Source organism: Coregonus lavaretus, assembly GCF_964263955.1.
Source record: "Coregonus lavaretus genome assembly, chromosome: 5".
Classification (NCBI taxonomy): Eukaryota; Metazoa; Chordata; class Actinopteri; order Salmoniformes; family Salmonidae; genus Coregonus; species Coregonus lavaretus.
In genome coordinates this window covers 38,660,457-38,686,588 of record NC_139992.1, presented here as the reverse complement: position 1 = coordinate 38,686,588, position 26,132 = coordinate 38,660,457, and the positions used below count along the sequence as shown (strand labels likewise).

The 26,132-nt window shown below is 43.9% G+C and overlaps 4 protein-coding genes across 5 annotated transcripts in view; 3 read left to right on the top strand and 1 right to left on the bottom strand.

Annotated features, from left to right (window-relative positions):
• Positions 1 to 4,106, top strand: part of LOC311129138 (small subunit processome component 20 homolog) — a gene marked incomplete at its 3' end in the record, with an annotated part of 28,405 nt that extends 24,299 nt beyond the window's left edge. The window contains 9 exon segments of the mRNA XM_084161431.1: positions 135 to 317; positions 510 to 641; positions 808 to 940; positions 1,335 to 1,537; positions 1,815 to 1,886; positions 1,998 to 2,288; positions 2,418 to 2,544; positions 2,881 to 3,026; positions 3,954 to 4,106. Coding sequence (XP_084017557.1) covers positions 135 to 317; positions 510 to 641; positions 808 to 940; positions 1,335 to 1,537; positions 1,815 to 1,886; positions 1,998 to 2,288; positions 2,418 to 2,544; positions 2,881 to 3,026; positions 3,954 to 4,106 — 1,440 coding nt within the window.
• Positions 4,107 to 4,305: 199 nt separating this feature from the next.
• Positions 4,306 to 10,265, bottom strand: LOC311129137 (ADP-ribosylation factor-like protein 1). The gene is made up of 6 exons (XM_084161430.1): positions 10,185 to 10,265; positions 7,608 to 7,745; positions 6,457 to 6,538; positions 6,132 to 6,243; positions 5,763 to 5,941; positions 4,306 to 5,402 (listed from the first exon to the last, which is right to left on the bottom strand). The coding sequence occupies exons 1-6, from the start codon at positions 10,186 to 10,188 to the stop codon at positions 5,372 to 5,374; spliced, it is 546 nt and encodes a 181-aa protein (XP_084017556.1). The 5' UTR covers positions 10,189 to 10,265; the 3' UTR covers positions 4,306 to 5,371.
• LOC311129708 (transmembrane protein 14C-like) lies at positions 6,630 to 6,934 on the top strand (the record flags this gene model as incomplete). Its single annotated transcript, XM_084162116.1, has 1 exon — positions 6,630 to 6,934. The coding sequence occupies one exon, from the start codon at positions 6,630 to 6,632 to the stop codon at positions 6,891 to 6,893; it is 264 nt and encodes an 87-aa protein (XP_084018242.1). The 3' UTR covers positions 6,894 to 6,934.
• Positions 10,266 to 10,561: 296 nt separating the features above from the next.
• On the top strand, positions 10,562 to 20,106 carry LOC311129136 (DENN domain-containing protein 11-like). Of its 2 annotated transcripts, XM_084161428.1 has the most exons (10): positions 10,562 to 10,734; positions 10,840 to 11,264; positions 13,897 to 13,996; positions 14,439 to 14,597; positions 16,266 to 16,422; positions 16,514 to 16,652; positions 16,875 to 17,006; positions 17,261 to 17,411; positions 17,528 to 17,596; positions 17,784 to 20,106. In XM_084161428.1, the coding sequence occupies exons 2-10, from the start codon at positions 10,874 to 10,876 to the stop codon at positions 17,977 to 17,979; spliced, it is 1,494 nt and encodes a 497-aa protein (XP_084017554.1). In that variant the 5' UTR covers positions 10,562 to 10,734; positions 10,840 to 10,873; the 3' UTR covers positions 17,980 to 20,106. The 2 variants fall into 2 exon arrangements, with proteins under 2 accessions (XP_084017554.1, XP_084017555.1); XM_084161429.1 differs by having other exon boundaries at positions 10,584 to 11,264.
• The last annotated feature ends 6,026 nt before the right edge of the window (positions 20,107 to 26,132 follow it).

Here is a 26,132-nt window from a genome sequence, read left to right as displayed (position 1 = left end):
TTTGACTATAGAAACAGATCCCACATCCTAACCCTAACCATTAGAGAGAATAAACTCAAAACTGACATTAGATCAGTCTTTTGGGACAGCCTAATTCTACTCTGATTTAGGTATCTGATTCGTCTCTGTCCTAGAACCTGCTGCTGCAGCACAGTGGGTTGTTCTTTGTCCCTATGGCTCTGGCCATGGTGAACGATGACTCGGCTCGCTGTAAGAAGATGGCTGCAGTGGCCATCAAATCACTGCTGAGTCAACTGGACCAGGAACACCAGAACACCCTGTTCACCCTGGTCAACACTTGGCTGTCTGCAGACAAGGTATGGATGCACAGACACACACACATGCAGACACACGCACACACATTAGTCTTAATTGGCTTTCTTTTCGCGTTTAATAAAGCAATGTAAATGTCTGATGAAGTGCAAATAATGGAAAGGAGAGAAATCCACTTTAGACTATTGAGATCCACCCCATATTCTCCTGATGTAACCTCTGACCCCTACCCCCAGGTGTCTCTGCGTCGTCTGGGGGCCCAGGTGTGTGGGCTGTTTGTGGAGGTAGAGGGGGTTCAGTTTGGCCGTCGTCTAGATGCCCTGCTACCCCTCATCGAGAAAGAGATCCACCCCGACAACTTTGAAGACGTGAGTCGAACATTAACTATTTTACAAATCAAACTTTTAAGATGTAAACAATGTGAAAAGTTATACTTTCAAAAGCATTATCTAAGCAGGATGTAGGTATTCGTCTTTTAATTACTATTTTATATAACATGTGCTAACAGCTGCTGTATGTCTGTGTGTCTGTCAGATTGAGGAGGAGCAGGATGAGAAAGCGGCAGACAGACTGCTGTTCAGCTACCTGACCCTGGTCACCAAACTCACCAAGGACTGTAGCCTACTGGAGCTCAGCAAGCCTCAAGACACACTCACCAACATCCTGGGTAAGACACTACTACCTCTAGTCTGGTCCCACATTTGTTTGTGCTGTCTTGCCATTTGCTATGGTCGGAGCGGTGGTTATAGATCAAACATCATGTGTCTATCAGATGGGCCCAGTCTGAAAATCACCTCAGACATCTCAGTTGTCTGTGGTGAGATAACTAGGCCTACAGTACTGTGGTACGTTAAGCTTATTGCCTGCTCTGTATAGCAGTGTGGTTAAACCCATGTGCCTACATGTTTTCACCTGAAATGTCTCTTGTTCTATGGGTTGATGATAAAGTCTAGAACTATAGATCTAGATCAATTCATCGATCATTTAATGTAATATTTTACCCTCTAAACTGCTGGCTTACCCTTGGTGTAACGGAGCAATACGTTTCCCCCCTCCACCAGGTCATGTTGAGACCCACCTGCGCTACCCTCACTGTTGGGTGTGGCTGACCGCCTCTCAACTGTTTGGTCAGCTGTTTGCTGCCCACCGGCCAGACCAGCTGGTTGCCCGCTGGAGAGAGGAGACCACAGAGAAGGGCAGTGCCAACAACACCACACCAGAACCAGTGGCGACCACATTCCTTACCACCAACCTGGACAAGAAGGTGAGACGGCACTGAACATCACTTAGCCAAAGATGCAAACCGATGACTTGACCTGCTGAGCGTGACCAAGGTCAAACATGTCACCGAGATGGACTAATCAGTGAATGAGACAGAACAGGTTGAATAACTTTCTAGAATGACATGACACTTTTGTTGGTTTGAATAACAATGAGATAATTGAATGCATTGTATTGGAAACAAGTGTTTGACTCAAGTGATGTTTAGCTATACTGATTTATGTGTCTTTTACCTGACTTTCCCTCCTTCCCTCCACCAGATGAGAGAGTTGGTCCTGTCTTTCTGTCACCAGCTCCAGTCAAAGTACCTGGACACGTCAACAGGAGAACAGGTAAGGACGACGACATTACACTGATGCAAACAGACTATTTAAGTCTGAGGTGTCACACATCAGGCAGTAGTTCGATTGACAGGTTTGATCGTCTCGTCTGCTGTTCCCCAGGTGATCAAGAACCTGCTGTTCGTCGCCAAGGTGATCTACCTGATCTCACCTGAGTCTGAAATCACACCTGCCCAGGAAGTAGAGGAAGAGGAGGAGATGAAGGAGAATGGAGGAGAGGGGGAGAACGGTGAAGGAGAGAAAGATGGAGAGGATGAGGAAGGGGATGAAGAAGAGAAACAGGAAGAGGAGGATGAGAAGGATGATCGTCCTCCATCCTTACTGTGGATGATGAAGAAGCTGTCTCTAATGGCTAAGAGAGAAGCTGCAGACACGCCCAAGATACCCCTCAAGGTACACACAAACACCCCAATACATGGTCCTTTTAGATCTTTTCCCAACACCACTGCTTATTTACTGCGGGTGAGATGGTGAGTTGATGAATATCAGCAATAAACAGTTGTATTGTTGTTATTCCTTTAGAGAACATGTGTGTTTAAGTTCCTGGGGGCCATAGCTGTGGACCTTGGTAAAGACAGGCTGGGTCCTTACCTCACCACCATCATCGCCCCTCTCTACAGAGAACTGGACAGCACCTATGCAGACCAAGGTAACATACTGCAGTACTGTCCTCATCATTTAATAACAGCTACGTGGATCAAGGTAACACTACACTGTCTCATCATCCTCTCCCTTTCACCACTACTCAAATTCATCATCCTAATCATAACTAGGCTCTTTGGCCTTTGTTTTCTCTCTGTTTTGTGTGATCATTTTCCGACTGTGCTCATTGTAGCTGTCCTGTTGTCTGACTGCTCTCTTGTTATTCTATGTCAACACAACTCTGTGTAGTTGTTTTCTTCTGACTGATCCCTCTGTAGGTGTTTGTCTCAGAGATTAATTAAATTAAATAGAGCACTAATTAAATGTATGTTTTACTCCCCAGATCCCACCCTGAAAAACCTGTCCCAGGAGCTGATAGAGCTGTTAAAGAAGCAGGTGGGGCTGCAGATCTTCTCCCTGGCCTTCTCAGCCGTCCAGAAGGATGCCTCACAGAGGAGGGCCAACCGCAAGAAACACAAGGCTATGCAGGTATGTACTCTATGGCAGGGGTTCTCAACTGACTTCGGCAGTACATGGCTGGACGAACAGTCCCGGGCCCTGGGAAGGAACATTTTAAAGGCCCACCTCTTGGCACGGAGAGAAGATTTAGCAGTTTAAGCTCATTTCCTGCAATTCTACAGATTTTGTCATGTAGCAGAGAGAGAACGTACTTTTTGAACTTAAATTACAGCAGGGATGCGCAACTGGCGGAACTCAATTTACTGTTGAGAGTTATAATACACAAGTTGTGCATCAGCAGTTTGGCTCTTATGTCAGTCACTGATAGTCAGTCAATTAGCCCATGTCAGCAAAAACATGTTTTGATTGCTAAGTTAGCTGGGCGCTAAACTATCTAAACTTGTTATCATGGTCGAATTACCATCCGGGGGGCCCCCATTGTGTATGCAGACCCCCGAGCAACTGTGGCCCATCATGAGTTCAGATTTTTTTGTGAACCCCACCCCATAAAAGATGCCCATCCTTGTTTAAAAAAAATAAAAATAAAGTGTGTGTGGGGAGAATACAAGAAGTATCAAGTTCCCTGTTAGCCACCCAGGCCCATGTTACCCAGGGTTGAGAAGTTGTAGATTAATATTACATTGTATTACACCCTCTGAACTTATTGCACTGATTCCTTGGCCAAAATTCATTTAATCTGTTAGTAATATTAATTTACATTTTTGTTTTAATATTGTGACATTTTGCGTCCGCGGACCCCACTTTGAGAACCCTGCTCTATGGGGCCATGCTGCTGCGCCAAACTGGGAAAGCTTTGAGCTAGCCATACAATACATGAAGAACAGCAGACACCGTTTTGCCTCTTACGCAAACGTTTATATTAATTGTATATTTATATCATCATGGCAGGGTAATGTTGGATACCAAGCATCTCACCTTTTACTCCTTATCTCTCAGGCGGTGGCTAACCCTGACATCGCAGCCAGGAAGAAGCTGAAGAAACACAAGAATAAGATCGAGGCCAAGAAGAGGAAGATTGAGTTCCTGAGGCCTGGCTACAAAGCCAAGAGACAGAGGAACTCACTCAAGGACTTGGCTATGGTGAAATGATGTTATTATCCATTGTATAGCAAGGATGGAAAAGACCAGGCAATCATGCCCTACTTAATGCAGGAGCTGAGTCGTGAGTCAGTGGCAAGCCACCTCTGTATGAATTCTCAGTCAAGGATTTGAGATGTACAAGATTGTCTAAGGGGTTTATATGTTTGTGCAGTTAACTTAAAAAAAATAAAAAAAAATAACAATACTATATTGTGCTACTTTCTTTAAACAATCTTGTTATTGGAAAAGTATCAGTGGGCCTGTTGAATATTACAATAACGCTTATCTTCAGAGGGAGATTATATATAATAATTTGACGACAAAGGTTTATATATTCAGTGTGAAATCATTTTCACTGTACAAGCTCATAAATATGCAATAAAAGTAGCATACAAATGAATCAGTTAGTGTTCAACTAAGTGACTAGTGGCATATACACCAAATCAGTTTGATTAAAGTTTGAGTATTCCAATGAAAAGCCCTAAACTAACAACCAAACTTTACACACCCAACAGAAGTTTTAGAAATGTACGAAAAAAATACAGATGAATGATTCAGCATTAGTACAATACAAAAACGGCACCAGCTGCAGTAACATCGCCATAGGTCAGTCTGTCACTCTGGTCCTCTTCCTTGAAGGGGCCAGTCAGTTCTTTACCACTGTGTTAATTGAGCCTGAGCCAACACCAACCCCTTTCCCTTGGGTGTTTGCAGATCAGAAGGAACTGGAAGGGTTCACCAAAAATGGCAGAAGCTCCACAACATAGATACTATATAATCTATTTAAATGATGTGTGCCACACATCCAATTGGATGGCTAATGTGGAGCCGTCCCCACATTACCTGGTCTGACCTACACCTATCTGGTTCCCTTCAGATCTCCAAACACCACAGGGCTATGGGCTGGGGTGATAACTGTATTTTGGGACCAGGTAGTATACTATATTGCAGTGCCTCTATCCCAGGCTGGAAGGCAGGGAGGGGCTATGCATGGCGAAGGCTTCAGGCATCAGGGATGGGGCAGAGCTGTGTTCAGCAGGGTACGTTGTGGAACCTTCATATAGAAATGCATTGTGTAGAACAAACACGTGACATCTAACATGTAGAGTAAGGAATCACGTCAGCTCTTCATGACATTTCTATCTACAACATTTGCGTACTGAACGTGCCCCTGGAAGGAGTGCAGTCACTGGTCCTCCTGTGCGGTCTAATCAGGAAGTATTTTATACAGGAAGTCGGGAGTATTTACAGAGAACAAGAGGTGTGGGCTGTCATTACTGCCTGTTCTTCAGGGCTTCCACCAGCCTATGGAGAGAGAGAGAGAGCAAACATTGTTGAGTAATAATACACAAACATGCAGATGACATGGTGTTGTGCAATGTCAACTGTGGGTTTATTGAGGGGAAACACCCAAGGCAAAGGGGTGGGACAAGGACAAGACACGTCTCTTCTCCATATGATAAAATAACCTCTGCTCTACCTATTAATATGCTATGTGGTTATCATTTCACCCACAGTGACTGTGTGGTTAACCAACTGGAGATGACAGCCTGTTCTAGTCCATGAGAACTGAAATCAGTGAGGTTAAATGCAAGTATAGTAAAATCACTGTTGAAAAGAGCATCTGCTACGTGACTATAATGTCAACCAAAAGCAAACCCTCACCACTCCATGGCCTCGTCCAGGCCCGTGCCCTTGGTGGCGGAGGTCTTGAAGATCTGCCACTTCCGGTCTTTGAGGGCGGGGAGGCCCAGGGAGTTGGCCACCTCAGCCGGGGTCATGGCCTGCTCCATGTCCTGCTTGTTTGCAAACACCACCAGGATGGCTTTCTTCAACTCCTCTTCCTGAAGAGAGACACACGGAGAGAGCGAGTTAGTCATATGGAGAAAATACATTGAGCATTACTATTTGCCCAAAGTTGCCCTCCAGAGCACCTCAACCAATGGTCATTCTAGCTGCCTCATACACAAATGACACCTGCAGTCTTATTAATGCAGTGAATGTAGGCCTAGCCACCCACACCACATGACCTACCTCCAGCATGGCAACAAGCTCAGACTTAGAGATGCCCATCCTGTCTCTGTCACTGCTGTCCACCACGTAGATGACAGCATCTGTGTTGGAGTAATAACAACGCCAGTATGGCCTGGGAGAGAGATACAAGGAGAGAGACAAAGGTTAGGGGGAGAGAGAAGGAAGGGCAGAGGCAAGTAGGCCAAACCCTCTAAATTATAAAGAGGTATGGCACAATGTATATGAAAGTTGTGCCGTCTTGAGGAACTTCTGTCTACCTTTTACATTCAACAATGTATGTGTATACATAAAAAGGAAACGCTTGTTGTGATATTCATATAATTACCTGATACTCGTCTGTCCACCAAGATCCCACACTTGGAACTTCAGGTTCCTGTACGTCACCGTCTCCACGTTGAAGCCGATCGCTGTACAAAACAATGGCAGAGATTAAAAGAAGACGACGACAACGGGCCATGCAAAACGAACAAACTCATTGGGAGCACAGGTGTCACTGCAATGGCAATTGACTGGCTTGGATTTGGCTACGCTGCAGCCATAGACCTTGGGGGATTCATGGGATACAAGAGAAAAGGTAGTGTCACGTCATTGATAGCTGGGCTATTGTTTGGCAGCATAGCAGCCTATGGGTCCTTCATGATTTCAAATGACCCAACCAAGACTTTCTACTCCCTCGTTGCCTCAGGAGCGCTGACAATAGTGATGGGAATGAGATTCAAGAAATCTGGGAAAATAATGCCAGGTGGTATCATGGCAGGATAAGTTTGCTGATGGTCCTACGACTTCTCTTCATGGGTGTGATTGTAATGTGATTTGAACAATACAACAACCAACTAAAGCAAGACGGAAAATGTCATTGCAAGGGATGAAGTTCCATTTGCACATCGTTTGTGCTTGCCTATATGTATTTTTGTAATCACACTTCATGTTTGTACGTTCTTTAAAAGAACTTGATGTTGATCCTGCAACCTATGATCATATTGCTGCTTTTGTCATTCCTAAAGTATGCAGCACTGGGGCAATGAGTGCACATACACAATGACTAAATGCTATGTGGATGGAGTAAAAAGGTTATATCCTTGAATAGTTGTGTTGTCTCATAGGAAATTGTTTAAGTTGAATGAACTACATTAAATGGCTTACAAACAATGACTGAGTGAATTGTTATTGTAAGAAATGTATGAAAAAATGTATGGGGAAAAATATGTATGCACTCACTAACTGTAAGTCGCTCTGGATAAGAGCGTCTGCTAAATGACTAAAATGTAAATGTAATTAAAAACCTTGAGCACACGTGGCAAAGAAAAGAATGCACTTTAACCATCCCTCTATGTATGACATTGTGTACAAACATGTGGGAAGACTAATTCAACTCATTGTGGAGCACACTAATTGATTTTCCATGTATGCACCTGGAACTAGGCAACAGATCTTGCCTGAACCGTCTTTCGAAGTAGAAAGAAAAGCGTTACGTACTTGGAATGGTGGTGACCACCTCTCCGACCTGCAGGCGGTACAGGATGGTCGTTTTACCGGCTCCGTCCAACCCCAGGATCAGGATCCTCATCTCTCTGGTGCCAAACAGGCCAGAGAAGAGACTGGAAAACCACCCACCTACAGCACATGGACATGAGTTGAGCTACACAGACAATCAGTGCTAGTATAGCCCAATCATAGACGTTAACTACCTTTAGCTCCTATTGATGAAGGTACTGCATCTTCTTCCCGGCTGAGTTTTGTTAAGTCTGTTAAAATGTTAAATTACTACACACCTTTATAGGGTTAGTGTTCCCACACGGCCATATCGCCACTTTACAGCGCTTGTTTACGGAAGACAGAGGTGACCACCTGTGCTAATTATCTATCTAGCTCTCTGAACACCTGAATGTAAGCTAACTGGGGAGGAAGTGTAGTTTGTCAACTGGAAGCACACAAAGTAAGTGTATCTTTATTTGAAAACCATTTCGCAAGCGATGATTATTGATGTTTATAACAGTGTCGGAATTGTCGTTCACACGGCCAGCTGTGGGCGAAGCGAACCGCTGAAAACCCTCTGGAGAGAAGGGCTTTCCATAGTGCTGTCAACGGGACTGTGCCGAACAGTTGAGCTAACGACGTCTTTGATGCTCCCCCAGTTTCCGGAAGGGGTGCAGGTGGTAGGACGGAAGTGCGATGACGCGAGGGCATAAGAATTGCGCTAAGTTCAGACCTTCGTCTCCTGAATACAAACCAAGTAAACTTACATCTAGGTTTAGTTGCTCTCTTGAGAACCTTGAGGATCTTGAAATGCAGTCGGTCAGCAGTGGTGAACGCAAGGTTGAGCCAGACCAGGATGAAGTGGGCCTACCTGCGGCGACGTAGTAGAGATGTTCAACGTTTGCCCTGAGAATCCTAGCGGAGATGATTTTAGACCGGTAGGAGTGCAGTTTTTGGAAAGAGTGGATTCCTGCTTTTTGACCTACCAATACATTGTGTCAAGCTGGGTAAAGGACAAACTGGGAATGGTTACATCTGTGAAAGTTTCGAGAAGTGCAATTCTTTAAATTTTTTGTGCATCCTCCGCCCAGAGGAAGCGGGTGTGACGCATCTCAGGGCTCAACCGGTGTCGTGCTTTGCTCTCCGGAGCAGAGACCGCTCAAAGAAGATCAGTGGGGTAGCGTTGAGTGTAGTGGTGGATCAAATTAAAAATAATATCCCTGGTGTTTGTGACGCCCGCCGTTTGATGAGACAGACCCAGTGGCAATGGCGAGACTGAGAATACCTCATCTGTCTTGTTGAGCCTTGACACAGAGTTTCTACCAGATAAGGTCAGGTTAGGTTATATTTGCTATTCTTTGAGGGCCTATGTTCCAAACCTGCTATGGTGCTTCAGGTGCCAAGGAGTCGGACATGATGCAGCAGTGTGTATAAGGGAGATCCCACGATGTGAGAAATGTACAGGAGGGCATAGTCAGAGGGAGTGTACATTTGGGATAGAGGACGCACTGTGTCAACTGTGGGGTTGCCCATGCAGCTGGGTATCCAAAGTGCCCTGTGAGAGAGGTTGAGATTGTCAGAACGTTTCCTATGCTGAGGCAGTGAAGAGAGTTGAAGATAGACGTGGTAGTTGCAGCAGCAGAGAAATATTTTTGGGTAAGAGATTTTAGTGGAAGTTGAGGGAAGGGGTTCCATTCTCTTCTTTTGGGGGGATAGTGTATAGGCGCAGGGTTAGATGGTGGTGCAATTTAAGATTTAACCTTTTTTTGTGACCAACATGTCAAATTCTTACTCCGACCTGCGAAAGTCAGCAATACGCAGCACAGCGTCTAGTCTGCCGGAAATTCACATAGAATAATACGGTTTTCCTGAGCTAGTGCTAACGTTAGTAATGCTACTATAGCGATTGAGGGGGAACAGTTGAACCAGGGGCTGAACCAGCATCCCTGTGGTTACAGGGTAAGCACACCAGCTACCTAATAACTATATTAGCTAGCTAGTGTCTTTGGCTATATCCTGTTCGGTCTGTGCCATAAAGGTCCAGACCTATTGGTAGACGTCAAGTCAGCATACAGGAAGGCTACACATGGTTACTATGTGTCTCTGACATACATACAGTGTCACATTCCTGCATTTTAACATAAAAAAGGTATTTGAATAGATAGCTAGTGATTAACGTTAGTCAACTAATTGGTGGGCTATTTGACGCTGTAACGTTAGCTGGGCTACAAGTACTCAGCTTGTTGGCACATGGGGTTAGCAGTACAGCTAGCTAGAATGTTTTGACTAAACTGTCAGTATTTACGAATCACGACCAGTTAGTGACTACAATTAGTGACTCAGACACGTTAGGGGGATTTGATAGCTTGATCAACTTAAATAACACAGTAGCTGTTCGCGAGACGACAGTAATTATTGCGTTTACGTTTGCTAGCTAACGCGTTATCCATCTATATGTTGCTTAGTAAGCGACCCAGTTGCATAGTGCGTGGCAGAATAGCCCGAATTTGTACATAAAACACAACCGTGCTCATTCCCAGTATAGTTTTTAAAGAGATTAAAAAATAAAAAACGTACCCATTCTGAAGACACCGAACCCTTGATCAACGCTGTTGTAGATCTCGACACAGCACCGCTTCCGTAGCTTTTGGAATTCAGTGACGTGTCGCAGGAAAACGTCATTAATAGATAATCCGGTTTCATTGTCGGTAGATTCAACATCAAACAAATATTTTAGAAATGTTAAAAAGTTCAAACACAATTGTATGAAACGATAAATATTATTTGTTTTACAGCAAATTGTCCCCTTAGTATTTAGTTGCGAGTTCAATTAGAAAAATACTATATTGAATGTGCGTTGATTAGGAAAGGAGACCTACAATGAGCTGTATTCAAGATGCCAACGTTTCAGATCGTTTTTTCTTGTAGAAAGAGCTGTAAATAGCGCGTATATTACTGTGGAATCTTGAACGCACCCCAAAAGAACGGAAGAAGAATTTATGTACACTCTTATTATACCTAAGTGAATGTACATAATTTGATGGCCCTATGCAAAAGGAGCAGGCTATCATACACAAATTAGACAGCTTGTGTTTCAACGGAATCAATCAATTTAACCTTTGCAATTGTGAGTATGGATTTATTTCAACCAACGCGTAGCTAATGCATAACGAATGGACTCTCCGCTCCGTGTCTGTACACGATTCTCTTCTCCTGCATCCCTTCGTCTCAGAGTCAAGCCAGGTGTCGCCGACAGCTGAGCCGCAATGGTGGAGAAGTCCGACCGGGCACCGCTGCTGGACTGGGAGGAGGTTCCTCCGGCGGAGAAGCCTGTTCCCACCGCAGAACAGGAGAAGGACGTCAAGGGGCCGAGCCCCGCCAACAGTCGGGCGTTGGGATGCACTGCGCCGGGGATAGGGTGGAGCACCAGTCCAGGGGGTCCTGGGTCTTTAACAGCAGCAGTCTCTAGCACAGACACATCCCTTTCATCCAGGAGCACGGTCCCCACCCCTGCGGAATGGGATGCTCAGTGTCCCGACAAGGATGACCATACCCCGGCCTCAGGACAAGGAGAGGTGCCGCACGATATCATGGTGAAATGGGAGGAAAAGGATCAGATCGTGGCCGTGTTTGTGGTGACATTTGATACAAGATCAGGTAAATCGAGTCGAAGACCTCGGAATTTATTTCGTGCTGTGCTGCTGCCCAGGGAAGCACCTGCAAGTTCGCACCCATTTTCAATTTGTAACATCTATAGGCCTTTAGCATCCATGTATATAATAATGATTTTATTGTTAATCATAGGCCTATTGGTTATTATTTGCAGAAATTGCATCAGAGAGCTTGGGATGGATTCATTTGAATTAGGCCAGATAATTGATGAACCCAACCATGGCATGCACTGGTCATATGTGGTCTACTCCTTGAGGGTGTTCTTGAACACAAACACCTCTATATTCTTACTCAGGAACCCCAAAGTCACAGGGAATGTGTGAATTATCTATGACCACACCCTAAAGGCATCCCCTGTCATTCACCTCTGAATATCAGAGAGATAAGCCATAGTAGGCTAGATATATATACAGTTGAAGTCGGAAGGTTACATACACTTAGGTTGGAATCATTAAAACTCGTTTTTCAACCACTCCACACATTTCTTGTTAACAAACTATAGTTTTGGCAAGTCGGTTAGGACATCTACTTTGTGCATGACACAAGTAATTTTTTCCAACAATTGTTTACAGACAGATTATTTCACTTATAATTCACTGTATCACAATTCCAGTGTGTCAGAAGTTTACATACACTATGTTCACTGTGCCTATAAACAGCTTGGAAAATTCCAGAAAATGATGTCATGGCTTTAGAAGCTTCTGATAGGCTAATTGACATCAATTGAGGCAATTGGAGTTGTACCTGTGTATGTATTTCAAGGCCTACCTTCAAACTCAGTACCTCTTTGCTTGACATCATTGGAAAATCAAAAGAAATCAGCCAAGACCTCAGAAAAACAATTGTAGACCTCCACAAGTTTGGTTCATCCTTGGGAGCAACTTTCAAACGCCTGAAGGTACCACGTTCATCTGTACAAACAATAGTACACAAGTATAAACAACATGGGACCACGCAGCCGTCATACCGCTCAGGAAGGAGACGCGTTCTGTCTCCTAGAGATGAACGTACTTTGGTGCGAAAAGTGGAAATCAATCCCATTACAACAGCAAAGGACCGTGTGAAGATGCTGGAGGAAACAGGTACAAGAGTATCTATATCCACAGTGAAACAAGTCCTATATCGACATAACCTGAAAGGCCGCTCAGCAAGGAAGAAGCCACTGCTCCAAAACCGCCATAAAAAAAGTCAGACTATTTAGTGATCTAATTTACATTTTAGTAGACGCTCTTATCCAGAGTGATTTACAATTAGTGAGTGCATACATTTTTCATACTGGCCCCCCGTGGGAATCGAACCCACAACCCTTGCGTTGCAAGCGCCATGCTCTACCAACTGAGCTACAGGAGGGCCAATATGGTTTGCAACTGCACATGGGGACAAAGATTGTACTTTTTTGAGAAGTGTCCTCTGGTCTGATGAAACAAAATAGAACTGTTTGGCCATAATGACCATCGTTATGTTTGGAGGAAGAAGGGGGATGCTTGCAAGCCGAAGAACACCATCCCAACCGTGAAGCACAGGGGTGGCAGCATCATGCTGTGGGGGTGCTTTGCTGCAGGAGGGACTGGTGCACTTCACAAAATAGATGGCATCATGAGGAAGGAAAATTATGTGGATATATTGAAGCAACATCTCAAGACATCAGTCAGGAAGTTAAAGCTTGGTCGCAAATGGGTCTTCCAAATGGACAATGACCCCAAGCATACTTCCAAAGTTGTGGCAAAATGGCTTAAGGACAACAAAGTCAAGGTATTGGAGTGGCCATCACAAAGGCCTGACCTCAACCCTATAGAACATTTGTGGGCAGAACTGAAAAAGTGTGTGCGAGCAAGGAGGCCTACAAACCTGACTCAGTTACACCAGCTCTGTCAGGAGGAATGGGCCAAAATTCACCCAACTTATTGTGGGAAGCTTGTGGAAGGCTACCCGAAACGTTTGACCCAAGTTAAACAATTTAAAGGCAATGCTACCAAATACTAATTGAGTGTATGTAAACTTCTGACCCACTGGGAATATGATGAAAGAAATAAAAGCTTAAATAAATAATTCTCTCTACTATTATTCTGACATTTTACATTCTTAAAATAAAGTGGTGATCCTAACTGACCTAAGACAGGGAATTTTTTACTAGGATTAAATGTCAGGAATTGTGAAAAACTGAGTTTAAATGTATTTGGCTAAGGTGTATGTAATCTTCCGACTTCAACTGTAGGTCTATTGATCATGTCTGACCACCGGCTTTACAACCAATGAGTCGTTATGTACGTAGTCTTGAGACTGTTTGGGACTATACATTCTTAATGAATGAGTAGGAGAGGCGAGGGGGTGGAGACAGAGGGAGTCAGCCTGTGGATTTCACTGTAGATTGAATTACTTAAATCAATGAGGGCATTGACTTCATTTGGTATTGACAGCCTATTCCAAATAGTTTGAGACCTATGGTTGGTTGGTTGATCTACATGCAGATTTATCAAATTTGTGAAAACTTTAACATTTTAGGACAGTTGTGATAACCATACCTACAGTATTGCCTAATTTCACTCCCCTTTATGTATGTATGTGTGCGTGTGTGCATGCGCGCATGTGTGTGTGTGTGTGTGTGTCTACTTTTTAGGTAACATGTTAGAGTGGTGTCTGCCAGGGGACATGAACCTGGAGGGAGTAGAGTTCAAGGCTATGGCCAGCGGCTCCCATAGAGTCTCCAGCGACTTCATGTAAGTACATCCGGCTGCATCTCGATCATATAAACTGGATTCCTTTATTTGTAACCTATCCTGGGTGCATCTCAATAGTATCAAGTGGCATCCTTTCTTTGTATCCTATCCTGGATGCATCTCAATAGTCTAATAGACTTCCTGTCCTAGTCTCCTTCATTGAAACTTATTTGAAATCACAGGAAAAGCCATGAAATGAACATGGAGGAACTCTCCCAGGCATCAGCCTTCTGCCCTGTTCTTTCATAGCAAAGCTGATGAAGGAAAGCATACAGGTGAAGGCGAGGATGACCTTTTAGACTAAATATTTAGATGCACCTCCTGTGCCTCCTTGGCAGGACAGCAAAACTTTACAACTGATGGTAAGCAGAAAAAACGTCCAACTGGCAGGGCAGTATGTTCCCTTGGCTTGACTCATGGTTCTCCCTCTGGCCCCCCACAGATACTTCCGTAAGGGCAAGTACTTTGGCCTGGCGTGCTTTGCCAACATGGTGGTGGAGAGTGTGGTGGAGAGGGGTGCAAGAATGAAGTCTGTCGGTATCCTGTCAACCTCTTACACCCTGCTGTACCGATACATGAGCTTCCTGGAACACCAAGTCAGGTAGAACCTGTTTTAAGTTATATTATCTATCGATATTATAAAATCTCTCTGTTTTTTTGCTCTCTGTCTTCGTCTCTCTCTTTCTCTCTCTTTTTGGTCGCTGTTTTTCACACACACTCTTTCCCCTCACTCTTTCTTTTCTGTCACTGGATCGCTCTCTCTCTCTCTCTCTCTTTCACTCACCCTCTACCCTCAAGTCGCAGTTGTCTCGCTGCTATTTATAATGATCTCATGCATTAAACATAGTTTGTGAGAGTCAAGGGGTGTCACACTGCAATCTGTCACACATCCTGCTCAACAAGATACGCTGAGTCTGAAATTGGCACCCTATTCCCTATATAGTGCACTACTTTTGACCAGAGTCAAAAGTTGTGCTGGCACCATCTGGTCAAAAGTAGTGCACTAATAGGGAATAGGGTGTCATTTCGGACACAGACATACTGTAGAGTGAAAAACAGCCCTTTCTCTTCCTCGCTCTTCCTCTTTTTAGCCACCCATGAGAGTAAATGTAATTCTTGTTCATCTGTTCTGTTGCATAGTTATCATATGTTATGGTTGAACATTGGCATTTTTGTAGCTGCTTACAGAAGTATATGAGTTCCCTAAAAGCCTATGTACACTATACTTGCTTGTTTTGTCACATAAACTGAAATTATAAAAAGAAAAATAAGGACAATTTTCATTTGCAGTATGTAAACTTAACATGATGAACAGGAATGACATTTACCCTTATGAGTGGCCAATAAGATGTATCTGAAAGCCACACCCCAAATAAGCCACGCCTCCTGAAAACAACCTAGCCGTTACATCAACCCAGCATGAGAGTAAAAATAACCAATTATATTAATCCATATTTGGGTAATCCCAATTTGTTGGGTTATTCATGCAACCCAACTGGCTGGGTCAAAATATCCCAACATGTGTTCTGTCGATTATTTAACCAGCTCTGGGTTACAAAATAACCCAAATTGGGTTGTTTTTAGCCCATAATTTTTTTGTATGAGTAGCATGCTCATCTGTTGTTTCAAGGACACTACTGTTGCATTGATAGGCCAGGATGGGATCCTAACATGTGGTCTACTTCGCACGCATAACTCACATGTTCAGTTGTCAAGGTTACACACACAGATCGGAATTTAGATGTCAATCCTTAGTAGAGTTGAAGAGAGAATGCTGACGATGTTAGCATAGCTCGAAGTAGAAGTTGCCCCTAACAACAGATCAGATTACCCTACTCCCAATCCTATTTTATCATTAGGGGGGATGGAAACAACTGTTCCTGTATCAGTGGTTAGGAGCAACTTCTACCTACTCTGTTATTATAGCGTGACAAGGAGAGACCCCACTATGGTAATCTACCCCCAGACTCCTAGACAGACCCATTCCCAGACAGATACACAATGGCTTTACATTAGATGGCTACAAATTAGCCCAAATCTTGGATTACCACTGGTTAATCTAGGGTTAAATGGACCATATTTTGGGATTAACCCTTCAAAGGTGATATTAGAACCCCCTGATGTGAATCCCAGTCTCATTCTTTCTTTCTGCCTGTTTTTTCCTGTCCATCACAGGCCCTGCTCGAATATAATTACCTGCATGCATTCTGCTTACATTGCCTGTATTACTTTAAATTTGTGTGTGTGTGTACGTTTGTGTCTGATCCAGGCTCCAGTTGAAAACTCCTGGCCAGTATTCTCCTCTGGAGGCGTTCTTTGAGGATAAGCGATCAGTGCTGCCCCCCGATGGGGAGAGTGTTGTTACTGCATGTCCTGGCAGTGCCTGGGAAGCAGCACTCACCCACTGTATGCACCCTGAGATGAAGGTGAGAGGGTGTGGTTTACTATTACGGGAATATGAAATGATGATGGTGATGATGATGATGATGATGACAGTAGCTCTCCTCCTCCCTCCAGATCACCCACCCAGCTGGCTGCATGTCTCAGTTCATCCAGTTCTTTGGGGAGCAGATTATGGTCCTGTGGAAGTTAGCTCTGCTGAGGAGACGCATCCTCATCTTCTCTCCTCCACCTGTAGGGGTGGTCTGTTATAGAGGTGAGGGGGAGCACTAACACAGACACACACACACACTGATACGGACGCAAGCACAGACACACACACACACACACTGATACGGACGCAAGCACAGACACACACCGTAACCTCTGGGTTTTTTCTTCTTCTTCATGCTCAAAAGAACACAATGCTACTTACCTATGTACTCTTAAACACTTTTATACATTTTCATTAACTTTCTCTATTTCCTGACCTCCCTAGTGTACTGCTGCTGTTGCCTGGCCAACGTGTCCATCCCGGGGGTGGGCGTGGCCGTGCCAGAGTTCCGCCCCTTCTTCTATGTCAACGTGGCAGACATCGATACCCTGGATACGGAACTGTCCTACGTAGCATGTGAGTGTCTGGAGTCAGGGAATAGGCCAGGGCATCTTCATAGTCTTAAACGTCCCCTTTTAATACATCTGCACTGATCTGAAAACTAAAGATGGGTGAAAGCAATATGGTGGATGCCTTGTAGGGTTTCGCTATCACTTCTTCAACCTGTCTATTTCTTTCACATCTATGAGAGACACAGAGCGGAATACACTTCAGACAGTTGATTTACTTTGACCTTAATTTCAATAAACCTGAGGGGCTTGTGTGTGTAGGCACCACAGAGAAGATCTTTGAGGAGAAGCGGGACCTGTATGACGTCTATGTGGATAACCAGAATGTGAGGACGACCAGAGAGAGTCTGAAGCCTTTACTACGGCTCAGCGCTGCAGACAGAGAGAAGTACCGCAAACTCACTGAACAGAGGTACAGTGCAGTCTGCAAAACAACCTGAGGAGAATGTTTATAATGTTATCTTCTTGTAGTTGAGACAGAGGATATAAGTGATGATGATGATACTAATGATAACATTGTGTTTCCAGGCAGATGCTGTTATATTCTCAGGAGGAGAATGGAGACTGTGTGTCCAGTGAAGAGGACCACTTCATTCTGTGAGTATATTACGCCAGGACCCAGTCTACAACTGGCATTACAAAGAATCCTTCAATAGTTTTTTTTTTTTTTTACATTTAAGCAGTTTATTTCTATATATAAACATAATACAAATGTCCATGATTTTTAAACATATTTGTTATTTTTTAAATTTATTTTTTAAGTGACATCTCCATTCTGTTGTAGGTTTTTCCTGGAGCAGAACAACCGTATCTTCCAGACGCTGAGTGAGGTTGCAGGGAGCCCTGAGCCCATCCTAACCCAGGAGAGTGTGAGGGCCATGGGGCTGGACCCTCACGGAGACAGGCTCTTCCTGCTCCACCTGCTGGAGACATATGGTTATGACAGCCTCCTTATCACTGATCAACCTTGCTGCAGCTGAGGCCTGGGTAGCACACTGACTGACCTACAGGGTCCTTAACACTCACAGACTCAATGCAGACAGTCTGGACTATGAGTGGTCAGAATACTTTGGCAAGGCTGAGACCAGGGCCTGTATTCATAAAGCGTCTCAGTTGGAGTGCTGATCTCGGATCTGTGTAGTCTTTTAGAGCTCATTGAATAAGACATACATGGACAGGGGGGACCTGATCCTAGATCAGCATTCCTACTGTGAGACACTTTATGAATATGGGGCCAAATAGCCAGAGACCCTCAGGCCAAAAAAACCAAATGAATGGAGAGAGCCACTGAACAAGAAAATACTAATGGAATTTGGCTCTTGGCACTGTCCTATGACATTCATGGATGCTCAATCTGGATTGTTAACCATCGCCTTCCAGTCTGTCAATAAAATGTACAGTACAGAGGAATGTCATTCATGTCTATCCCTAACACTCTTATTCTGGAGGAGTGGAACCAACCAGAAACATCCTGGAACTGTGGAGATTCTGTGCCTATGAGCAGAACTTACCAAGGAAGTAATCCTTAGGTTTCCTTTGTTTTCTAATGGGGAGTCAATCTAAAGTCTGTGGTAATGTCCTTGAACTGAGGGAGGATTTGTCACTTCTCTTAATAGGACATCTATTTATTTATGTTTTTGAGAGAAGAAATCACCAAACTGTTGTCTGTAAATAGAAAGGGATCTGTATAATGTGTTTTGTTATGAAATGATCCCATTAAGTCACTACTAAGCCCAGAACCTCTGTGGTCAGCATTGTATAGAAATGACCCTCATCACCATCCATAATCATGATACTAAGGGCCCCGATTCAATCCGTAGCGCTGAAGATCCGCGCTACAGTGCGATATACATTTAAAGCAATGTTTACGCGTTCGCGGAGACTGCATTCACAGTAAATGCTGCATTTGTCGGCTCATTCGGAAATTACCTACATTTAAATCGCGCAACTGCTGTGATACGGCGGACTGAATCAAGCCCTAAATACACAATACCAGTTCACGCGTGGATTTCTGGTGAAAGAGGGGTCTGGACTCACCAGCAGACTTTCTTAGGATGTCCAACATAGGAATGTTACAACTTTATATGACTTTAAAAATGTACTTTTAAATCACAGCCGTTTGACCAAGAGGTTGTGGCTCAAATCTAAACTTATGCTTTTGTGTGTTTCCGCAACTCTCTATGTCAAATATACGAAGAGTGAAAAATGTGAATGAGCTGGTGGCTCAATGGTTAAATCCCTTCCTTCAGACCAAGATGTTGTAGGTTCTAACCTAATTTCTTATACTATTGTGTACGTTTCAGCAACTCTCGATGTCAAACGTACAATAGTATGGTATAAAATGTGATGGAGGTGGTGGTGCAATAGTTACATTACTGCCTTGAGACCAAGAGGTTCTAGCTTCAAACCTCATCTATTCAGCTTTTGTGTATGTTTCCGCAACTCTCAAATGCCAAACATACAAAGAGAAGGGTATACAAAGAGAAGGGTATACAATGTGGTGGTGTAGTGGTTCAATCTCTACCTCAAAGCTTAAGAGGTTGTGGTTTCAAATCTAATTTATTCTGCTTTTGTGTGTGTTTCTTCAACTCTCAATGTCAAACATACGAAGAGAATGGTAAAAACGACTCTCCATTTCTGTTGGTTTAAACTGTATTGTGCCTCTGCAATTCTAACTTTCAGAAATACAAAGAAAAGCAGATGTACAGTAATGGACCAGTAGAGGCTGCTGAGGGGAGGACGGCTCATAATAATGGCTGGAATGGAGTTAATGGAATCAAACACATGGAAAGAATGTGTTTGTGTTTGACACCATTCCATTTATTCCGCTCCAGCTATTACCACGAGCCCATCCTCCCCAATTAAGGTTCCACCAACCTCCTGTGATGGACACTTTACGTCAATGATGGTAAACTGTGAATGACTATGAGGGTGGCAGGTAGCCTAGCGGTTATGAGAATTGTGCCAGTAATGGAATGGTCGCTGGTTTGAAGCCTAGAGCTTGAAATCTGCCGATGTGCCCATGAGCAAGGCACTTAACCCTAATTGCTCCTGTAAGTCGCTCTGGATAAGAGCGTCTGCTAAATTAAATGTTTTTTAAAAATGGTAAACAAAATTATTGTCTGGCTTTTTTTTTATGGTGCCATTTATTGATTAATCAGAACTGTTCACATCAAAAATCAGAGGTCATTACATCATTTATGGTGCTCCCTTCACATAGGGAAGAGCAGGAAGCCACTGCAGGTGTTGTAGTTATTAGAATTATCAAAGAGCCTCCTGCCTGGAGACAATATAGATCACATTCCCCTCTTCCAGCTCTAGAGTCAATGCATTGCACATGTACCTACAATCTCCATGGGTACCGTATAGGTCATTTAACAGAACTCTCTTGTCATTGTGGTAAAGATATAGACCCATGAACGGCGATGTGAGGTAATCCATTGCATTGAATCTGATGTAGTAGACTCCTCTCACTGGTGCTGTGATTTTTAAACAAACAATCAAAAGCTGTTGTCCTCCACTGAACCAATACCATAATGAAACAAATTCCATATTCATACATACAGTGCATTTGGAAATTATTCCGATCCCTTGACTTTTTCCACATTTTGTTACGTTACAGCCTTATTCTTTGATTAAATACTTTTCCCCATCATCAATCTATTCACAATACCCCATAATGACAAAGGGAAAACAAATTTGAGCAAATTTATTAAAAATAAACTGAAATACCTTATTTACATAAGTATTCAAACCCTTTGCTACAGGTGCATCCTGTTTCCATTGATCATCCTTGAGATATTTCTACAACTTGATTGGAGTCCACCTGTGGTAAATTCAATTGATTGGACATGATTTGTAAAAGGCACACACCTCTCTATATAAGGTCCCACAGTTGACAGTGCATGTCAGAGCAAAAACCAAGCCATGAGGTTGAATTAATTGACCTTAGAGCTCCAAGACAGGAGTGTGTTGAGGCACAGATCTGGGGAAGGGTACCAAAACATTTTTGCAGCATTGAAGGTCCCCAAGAACACAGTGGCCTCCTCCATTCTTAAATGGAAGAAGTTTAGAACCACCAAGACTCTTCCTAGAGCTGGCCGCCCGGCCAAACTGAGCAACCGGGGGAGGTGACCAAGGACCTGATGGTCACTCTGACAGAGCTCAAGAGTTCCTCTGTGGAGATGGGAGAACCTTCCATAAGGACAACCATATCTGCAGCACTCCATCAAATCAGGCCTTTATGGTATAATGGCCAGATGGAAGCCACTCCTCAGTAAAAGGCACATGACAGCCTGCTTGGAGTTTGCCAAAAGGCATCTACAGGCTCTCAGACCATGAGAAACATGATTCTCTGGTCTGATGAAACCAAGATTGAACTCTTTGGCCTGAATGCCAAGCGTCACGTCTGGAGGAAACCTGGCACCATCCATACAGTGAAGCATGGTGGCAGCATCATGCTGTGAGGATGTTTTTCAGCGGCAGGGACTGGGAGACTAGTCAGGAATGAGGAAAAGATGAACGGAGCAAAGTACAGAGAGATCCTTGATGAAAACCTGCTCCAGAGCGCTCAGGACCTCAGACTGGGGCAATGGTTCACCTTCCAACAGGACAATGACCCTAAACACGCAGCCAAGACAATGCAGGAGTGGCTTCGGGACAAGTCTCTGAATGTCCTTGAGTGGCCCAGCCAGAGCCCGGACTTCTCTGGAGAGACCTGAAAAAAGCTGTGCAGCGAAGCTCCCCATCAAACCTGACAGAGCTTGAGCAGATCTGCAGAGACAAATGGGAGAAACTCCCCAAATACAGGTGTGCCAAGCTTGTAGCATCATACCCAAGAAGACTCGAGGCTGTAATGTACTGAGTAAAGCGTCTGAATAGTTATGTAAATGTGATTTCAGTTTTTATTTGTAATAAATTAGCAAACATTTCTAATAACCTGTTTTTGCTTTGTCAATATGGGGTGGTCTGTATATTGATGAGGGGAAAAAACTATCAATTTTAGAATAAGGGTCTGAATACTTTCCGAATGCACTATACCTGCATTCTTCGTTTCCAGTCTGGCTTCCATGTTCCTCAGCTCCACCACGATGTTTCCTAGGATGTGCACCATGTTTCTCAGCTGCTTCAGCTTATCCCAGATGTCACAGGTGGTGGTGATCTGTCTGTTTGTGGGTTGGGTCTGTAGCTTCAGTCCCTTGGCTCTCGATCAAACTGTCTCTGCCCCCTCACACTCTCCCTGAGCCCATGCCCCAGAAAAACACCCCTCATTCTGAAATGACACCTCTTTAGAAATAATGCAGGATCTAGATTCTGTGGTCCTGTCCACTTCTCTATACACATACAAAATGTAGTTAGGCACTGCAGGAGAAATGTGACGTAACCGGGGGAAAATAACGTCAGGGATACTGATAAAGTAAAACATTTTATGCTGACACAGTGAAAAGCTGTGAGAGAACAACCAGTAACACTATATTTACACACACAAAGTATGTGGACACCCCTTCAACTGATTTGGCTATTTCAGCCACACCCGTTGCTGACAGGTGTATAAAATCGAGCATGCAGCCATGCAATCTCCATAGACAAACATTGGCAGTAGAATAGCCTTACTGAAGAGCTCTGTGCCTTTCATTGCGGCACCGTCATAGGATGCCACCTTTCCAACAAGTCAATTTGTCAAATTTCTGCCCTGCTAGAGCTGCCCCTCAACTGTTAAGTGTTGTTATTGTGAAGTGGAAACCTCTAGGAGCAACAACAGCTCAGCCGCGAAGTGGTAGGTCACACAAGCTCACTGAACGAGTGCTGAAGCGCGTAAAAATCGTCTGTCCTCGGTTGCAACACTCAGTACAGAGTTCCAAACTGCCTCTGGAAGCAACGTCAGCACAAGAACTGTTCGTCGGGAGCTTCATGAAATGGTTTTCCATGGCCGAGCAGCCACACACAAGCCTAAGATCACCATGCGCAATGCCAAGCGTTGGCTGGAGTGGTGTAAAGCTCGCTGCCATTGGACTCTGGAGCAGTAGAAATGTGTTCTCTGGACTGACGAATCACGCTTCACCATCTGGCAGACCGATGGATGAATCTTGGTTTGGCGGATGCCAGGAGAAAGCTACCTATGCCCGAATGTGGAGGAGGAATAATAATGGTATGGTATGGTATGGGTCTGTTTTTCATGGTTCGGGTTAGGCCCCTTAGTTCCAGTGAAGGGAAATCTTAACGCTACAGCATAAAATTACATTCTAGACGATTCTGTGCTTCCAACAGTTTGGGTAAGGCCATTTCCTGTTTCAGCATGACAATGCCCCAGTGCACAAAGCGAGGTCTATACAGAAATGGTTTGTCGAGATCGGTGTGGAAGAACTTGACTGGCCTGCACAGATGCTCTTGTGGCTGAATGGAAACAAGTCCCCGCAGCAATGTTCCAACATCTAGTGGAAAGCCTTCCCAGACGAGTGGAGGCTGTTATAGCAGCAAAGGGGGGACCAACTCCATATTAACGCCCATGATTTGGAATGAGATGTTCGAGCAGGTGTCCACATACTTTTGGTAATGTAGTGTATTTAGTTGAAGGTCTCCATCTCCATAAAATGTGTAGAGCTTTTCCATAGGAATCTAAGACATGCTCCTGTACTTTGGTGAAAGTATTTTTTAAACCTCCCGCTTTGGGCTGGATATGTTCAATGTCTAGTTCATTCATGCATCATTTATGAGAATAAGTACTTTTTTACATCAATTAGCCACGAAATCCTTAGATTAAAAGATAGTTTTCTTGAAGCGGGTCTGACCTAGAGTATGTGGACAACTACAAATACCTAGGTGTCTGGTTAGACTGTAAACTCTCCTCCAGACTCACATTAAGCATCTCCAATCCAAAGTTAAATCTAGAATCGGCTTCCTATTTCGCAACAAAGCCTCCTTCACTCATGCTGCAAAACATGCCCTTGTAAAACTGACTATCCTACCAATCTTTGACTTCGGCGATGTCATTTACAAAATAGCCTCCAACACTCTACTCAGCAAATTGGATGTAGTCTATCACAGTGCCATCCATTTTGTCACCAAAGCCCCATATACTACCCACCACTGTGACCTGTACACTCTCGTTGGCTGGTCCTCACTACATATTCGTCGCCAAACCCACTGGCTCCAGGCCATCTATAAATCACTGCTAGGCAAATCCCCGCCTTATCTTAGCTCATTGGTCACCATAGCAACACCCACCCGTAGTATGCACTCCAGCAGGTATATCTCACTGGTCATCCCCAAAGCCAACACCTCCTTTGGCCGCCATTCCTTCCAGTTCTCTGCTGCCAATGACTGGAACGAATTGCAAAAATCTCTGAAGCTGGAGACTCTTATCTCCCTCACTAACTTTAAGCATCAGTTGTCAGAGCACCTTACCGATCACTGCACTTGTACACAGCCCATCTGAAATTAGCCCACCCAACTACCTCATCCCCATATTGTTATTTATTTAGCTAATTTGCACCCCAGTATCTCTATTTTCACATCATCTCTTGCACATCTATCATTCCAGTGTTAATACTAATTGTAATTATTTTGCACTATGGCCTATTTATTGCCTTACCTCCATAACATGCTACATTTGAACACACTGTACAGTGGGGAAAAAAAGTATTTAGTCAGCCACCAATTGTGCAAGTTCTCCCACTTAAAAAGATGAGAGAGGCCTGTAATTTTCATCATAGGTACACGTCAACTATGACAGACAAATTGAGGAAAAAAAATCCAGAAAATCACATTGTAGGATTTTTAATGAATTTATTAGCAAATTATGGTGGAAAATAAGTATTTGGTCACCTACAAACAAGCAAGATTTCTGGCTCTCACAGACCTGTAACTTCTTCTTTAAGAGGCTCCTCTGTCCTCCACTCGTTACCTGTATTAATGGCACCTGTTTGAACTTGTTATCAGTATAAAAGACACCTGTCCACAACCTCAAACAGTCACACTCCAAACTCCACTATGGCCAAGACCAAAGAGCTGTCAAAGGACACCAGAAACAAAATTGTAGACCTGCACCAGGCTGGGAAGACTGAATCTGCAATAGGTAAGCAGCTTGGTTTGAAGAAATCAACTGTGGGAGCAATTATTAGGAAATGGAAGACATACAAGACCACTGATAATCTCCCACGATCTGGAGCTCCACGCAAGATCTCACCCTGTGGGGTCAAAATGATCACAAGAACGGTGAGCAAAAATCCCAGAACCACACGGGGGGACCTAGTGAATGACCTGCAGAGAGCTGGGACCAAAGTAACAAAGTCTACCATCAGTAACACACTACGCCGCCAGGCACTCAAATCCTGCAGTGAGAGACGTGTCCCCCTGCTTAAGCCAGTACATGTCCAGGCCCGTCTGAAGTTTGCTAGAGTGCATTTGGATGATCCAGAAGATGATTGGGAGAATGTCATATGGTCAGATGAAACCAAAATAAAACTTTTTGGCAAAAACTCAACTTGTCGTGTTTGGAGGACAAAGAAGGCTGAGTTGCATCCAAAGCACACCATACCTACTGTGAAGCATGGGGGTGGAAACATCATGCTTTGGGGCTGTTTTTCTGCAAAGGGACCATGACGACTGATCCGTGTAAAGGAAAGAATGAATGGGGCCATGTATCGTGAGATTTTGAGTGAAAACCTCCTTCCATCAGCAAGGGCATTGAAGATGAAACGTGGCTGGGTCTTTCAGCATGACAATGATCCCAAACACACCGCCCGGGCAACGAAGGAGTGGCTTCGTAAGAAGCATTTCAAGGTCCTGGAGTGGCCTAGCCAGTCTCTAGATCTCAACCCCATAGAAAATCTTTGGAGGGAGTTGAAAGTCTGTGTTGCCCAGCGACAGCCCCAAAACATCACTGCTCTAGAGGAGATCTGCATGGAGGAATGGACCAAAATACCAGCAACAGTGTGTGAAAACCTTGTGAAGACTTACAGAAAACGTTTGACCTGTGTCATTGCCAACAAAGGGTATATAACAAAGTATTGAGAAACTTTTGTTATTGACCAAATACTTATTTTCCACCATAATTTGCAAATAAATTCATAAAAAAATCCTACAATGTGATTTTTCTGGATTTTTTTTCTCCATTTGTCTGTCATAGTTGATG